At 44.8% G+C, this 5,000-nt stretch overlaps 1 protein-coding gene across 1 annotated transcript in view; it reads left to right on the forward strand.

Moving 5' to 3' along the window:
• The first annotated feature begins 3,046 nt into the window (after nucleotides 1-3,046).
• LOC125040055 (actin-2-like) overlaps nucleotides 3,047-5,000 on the forward strand; it is a 2,247-nt gene continuing 293 nt past the window's right edge. Inside the window, exons 1-2 of the mRNA XM_047634507.1 lie at nucleotides 3,047-3,111; nucleotides 3,988-5,000. The exon at nucleotides 3,988-5,000 is cut by the window's right edge and continues 293 nt beyond it. Coding sequence (XP_047490463.1) covers nucleotides 4,011-5,000 — 990 coding nt within the window. The 5' untranslated portion in view covers nucleotides 3,047-3,111; nucleotides 3,988-4,010. The remainder of the gene's footprint in view (nucleotides 3,112-3,987) is intronic.

Below are 5,000 nucleotides of genomic sequence, written 5' to 3' on the forward strand. Positions count from 1 at the left end.
GGGTGGGGGTGAGGGTGGAGGAGGAAGTGAAGGAGGAGGTGGGGGCGGGGTGGAGGAGGAAGTGGAGGAGGAGGTGGGGGGTGGGGGTGAGGGTGGAGGAAGAAGTGGAGGATAAGGTGGGGGTGGGGTGGAGGAGGAAGTGGAGGAGGAGGTGGGGGTGGAGGTGAGGGTGGAGGAGGAAGTGGAGGAGGAGGTGGGGGTGGGGGTGGAGATGGAGGAGGAGGTGGGGGTGGGGTGGAGGAGGAAGTGGAGGAGGAAGTGGAGGAGGAAGTGGAGGAGGAGGTGGAACTATAGGAAGAGGTGGGGGTGGGGGTGGAGATGGAGGAGGAGGAAAAGAAGAAGAAGAAGAAGAGGTAGAAGAATAAGGAGAAGGAGGAGGAGAAGAAGAAGAAAAAAAGAAGAAGAAAGAAGAAGGAGAAGAGAAGGAAAAGAAGAAAAAAGAAGAAGAAAGCAGAAGAAGAAGAGAAGGAAAAGAAGAAGAAGAATAAAAAGAAGAAAAAGTAGAAGAAGAAGAAAAAAGAAGAAAGAAGAAAGAAGAAGAAGAAGGAGAAGAAGAAGAAGGAGAAGAAGAAGAAGGAGGAGGCTGATGAGGATGAGGATATGGATGAGGAGAAGAAGAAGGAGGAGCAGGAGGAGACGAAGAAAAAAGAAAAAAAAGAAAGAAGAAGAAAGAGGAGGAGGAGGAAGAGAGGGAAAAAAAGAAGAGTGAGAGGGAGAAAAAATTAAAAGCGGGAGAAGAGAAGGGAGAGGAGAGGAAAAAGAAGAAAAAGGAGAAGCAGTTTTATAAGTAATAATAGAATAAGAAGAAGAGGAAAAAGCAGGGGAATGTGACAGGAAATAAGAGGAAAAAAGGGAGGAAGGGAAGGGTGGAGATACGTGCAACTGAGCGATGGGTCTTGGACGGACCGGAGCTTGGCGCGTGTGGCGTCAACATTACTTTGATCCGGTGAGAATAACCCACGTATTTACTGATACTGACTCGCGCGGATTTTTTTTATTTTTTACCCACTTTTTTTTCTTCCTTTTCCTCGCCCCATTAATGCAGATTCCGATGCGGGTGCGGGAAGTTTACTCTGCGTGGGATAATCTCGAGTAATGTTATAAATTAAACTTGATAGAAAAAAGGGGGGTTTGATTGAGTTATTGCTAATGAATGGACGCATCGGAAGGAGTATTTTCACATGTGACTTAGCGTAAAGGAATTAAACATATGGTTGGTTTACTCTTATATTCTAGCACACTGTATATTTGGTTAATATCTTCATTAACATATTTAAACGTATCGCGGCTCTACTCTCCCCCTCTCTCTCTCTCTCTCTCTCTCCCTCTCTCTCTCTCTCTCTCTCTCTCTCTCTCTCTCTCTCTCTCTCTCTCTCTCTCTCAAAAAAAAAAAAAAAAAAAAAAATTATCCTCAAAAGCGTGACAATCTGTAAACAGGTGTTCCATTTACACGTAAGCAAGTTAGTGATTCATTATGCGAGATGATCATATTATGATTTAACTTATATTTGCTTCTATGTAAGAATATTTCCCCTTCACCATATGGGGTTATATCGCATTGATTAAGCGCGTGTATACATAAATATATACATAAATATCGATATAGGAGAAATACATCACAAATCCAAGACAGTAACATACAAATGTGAACTGAAACTCCACAGTAATATGTTTTTCACTCTAAGTTTCATTTCACACACATTCAATCATCTGCCTATCTATATCTATATCAGTATCTATCTATCCATCTATCTGGCTATCTCTCTATCTATCTATATATCTCTCTATCTATCTATATATCTATTTTTCTATCTATCAATATCTATCTATCAACCTTTCTATCTATCAATATCTATCTATCAACCTTTCTATCTGAATATCTATATGATATATATATATATATATATATATATATATATATATATATAACATATATACATATATACATATGTATGTATGTATATATGAAAACTTATACATGTGTATGTGACTTATTGCCAATACTTTACTGTATGTAAGTTTGTATATTTTTGGTAGTAACTCACAAACTCGCGCATAAGGCCTCCATATGGATATGGAGTAGAGAAACGTATGCACCTCTCCTGGTTCAGCTGACGCCTAATGACCTTGCCCAATTAAGGCTGATCTCGCCCAAGTGGGTGCGTTGCGGTCGTGAGTGACATCCCTACTGGCGGCCGCCTACTCTGCGCGACCGTTCACCCTCGCTCACCCTTTAGCGTGGAGTTTTGACGCCACAAGGTCACTTTTCGACCATATTATCACGTCTAACTTCCCACTTCCTCTTTAATCATCACCCTGATTTAAATCCGTGTTTTCATTTCATCTTCCAGAATTAAAATCCGCCCCACAACATCCAGGACATCTTCACTAAGTCGCTCACTCTATTTCTTACGTAATGGCATCGCATCATTAAAATAAACGACTTTTCCTTGCAAGCTGTCTTTGTCCTGTTAACCACGCCTTTTATCAATGACATGCGAATGCCCACGCCTGCCCGCAGCTTCCCCTCTCCTCTCCTCCTGTCCGCAGCTTCACCTCCCTCCTTCCTGTCCGCAGCTTCCCCCTCTCCTCCAACCTGTCTGCAGCTTCCCCCCCCCTCCTGTCCGCAGCTTCCAATCCCCCCCCCCCCCTCCCGTCCGTAACCTCCTCTTTCCTCCCCTCCTGTCCGCAGCTTCCCCTCTCACCCCCCTTGTCCGCAGCTTCCCCTCCCCCCCCTCTTGTCCGCAGCTTCCCCTCTCCCTCCCTCTTGTCCGCGGCTCCCCCCCCCCCCTCTTGTCCGCAGCTTCCCCTCTCCTCACTTCTCGGCCACAGGTCCCCTCTACTCCCCACCTGTATGCTGCTTCCCCTCTCCTCCCCACCTGTCCACATTTCCCCTCTCTTCCCCACCTCACCGCTGCTCGCCACCACACCTCCAAGCCACGACTCAAACTCACAACCTCCCGACGCCCCCATTTAGGGCCAGATACTATAATTAGCAATGCAATAACGCGAGCGAAGGGGACGCGGGCAGCTATATAAGAAAACCTGGAGGGTGAGAGGTGCTGGACCCTCTTGGCGCCTCTCACCGTCCTCACGTCCTCTCCTCCGTCGGTAAGCTCGACTTCGCTCGACTTTGTCTCTGTGTTCGTGGAGTTCTCGGGAAATGCTCTCTAGTGGTTCGGAAAAAAAAAAACAGGTTTTAGGTTGACTGGTTTCGGAATTAACCGAGGAATATCAAAACAGAATCGTAAAGTCTGTTTTCGAATAATCTTGTGTTTGTATGTAAGGACCAGAAACTTGTGGGGAGATGGAAAACGCATTTCGCATCAAAGAAAATCAAATCAGTTTAGATGAGATAGATTATTATCGAACAATACATATATATATAACCATAAACAATTTATAAATCTATCTGCTGTGGGAAACAAAAGTATACAGTGAACAATCAAATGGATGTGTATGTAATACATAACAATCTAATCGTTTTGATACAACACGTACTATTTTATGTCATTATTAAAAATAACTATATATGTCGGTTTCACATTTCATATTTCTGACACACCCCTTTTTCGAGTCTAGAAAATAACTGACCTCTTAGTACTCATTTAACAAGGATAACCAAACTAGATTGCTGTGTAAGAGGATGCGGCTGAAAATGAGTTCATCCTTTTGGGAATTTTGGGATTAGCTTCATATCTATAATCAGTTGATACTCAATGGGTTATTATGATTTTAACCATACTGTTGTGTTGAAGAATTGAATGTAAATAATTTGATGCAAATGAATGCAAATACTCTTTTTTTGATCTAAGCTGCAAATGAACAAAAATACAAGCAGTCATATGTATCGAAATCCTCTTCATTTTACCGTCTGACGATGAAGCTAGTCTACTAGCAATGTGTTAATTTCTTTATTGCATATGTGTTTAATAAATCTATAAATAATTATAAGATTGTAAAATAATCGATCAATCCTTTTTTCAGGCCCTCAGACCATCCAATCCACCATGTGCGACGATGTAGACACAACTGCCCTTGTGGTTGACAATGGATCCGGTATGTGCAAGGCCGGTTTCGCCGGAGACGACGCCCCTCGCGCCGTGTTCCCCTCCATCGTCGGCCGCCCCCGTCACCAGGGTGTGATGGTCGGCATGGGTCAGAAGGACGCCTACGTCGGCGATGAGGCCCAGAGCAAAAGAGGTATCCTGACTCTCAAGTACCCCATCGAACACGGTATCATCACCAACTGGGACGACATGGAGAAAATCTGGCATCACACTTTCTACAACGAACTCCGTGTTGCCCCAGAAGAGCACCCAGTTCTTCTCACAGAGGCTCCCCTCAACCCCAAGGCCAACCGTGAGAAGATGACTCAGATCATGTTCGAGACCTTCAACACACCCGCCATGTACGTGGCCATCCAGGCCGTGCTGTCCCTGTACGCCTCTGGTCGCACCACTGGTATTGTGCTCGACACTGGTGATGGTGTGACCCACACTGTCCCCATCTACGAGGGTTATGCTCTTCCTCACGCCATCCTTCGTCTCGACTTGGCTGGTCGTGACCTGACAGCATATCTGATGAAAATCCTTACAGAACGTGGCTACTCTTTCACCACCACCGCTGAACGTGAAATTGTACGCGATATTAAGGAAAAACTTTGCTATGTTGCTCTTGATTTTGAAAGTGAGATGAATATTGCAGCATCTTCATCTACCTTGGAAAAATCTTACGAGCTTCCCGACGGCCAGGTCATCACCATCGGGAACGAACGCTTCCGTTGCCCCGAGAGTCTGTTCCAGCCTTCCTTCCTGGGTATGGAATCTGTTGGTATCCATGAAACCGTGTACAACTCCATCATGAGGTGCGACATTGATATCAGGAAGGATCTCTTCGCCAATAATGTTTTGTCTGGTGGCACATCAATGTACCCTGGTATTGCTGACCGCATGCAGAAGGAAATCACTGCTCTTGCTCCTTCCACCATCAAGATCAAG

Source organism: Penaeus chinensis, chromosome 28, assembly GCF_019202785.1.
Source record: "Penaeus chinensis breed Huanghai No. 1 chromosome 28, ASM1920278v2, whole genome shotgun sequence".
NCBI lineage: Eukaryota > Metazoa > Arthropoda > Malacostraca > Decapoda > Penaeidae > Penaeus > Penaeus chinensis.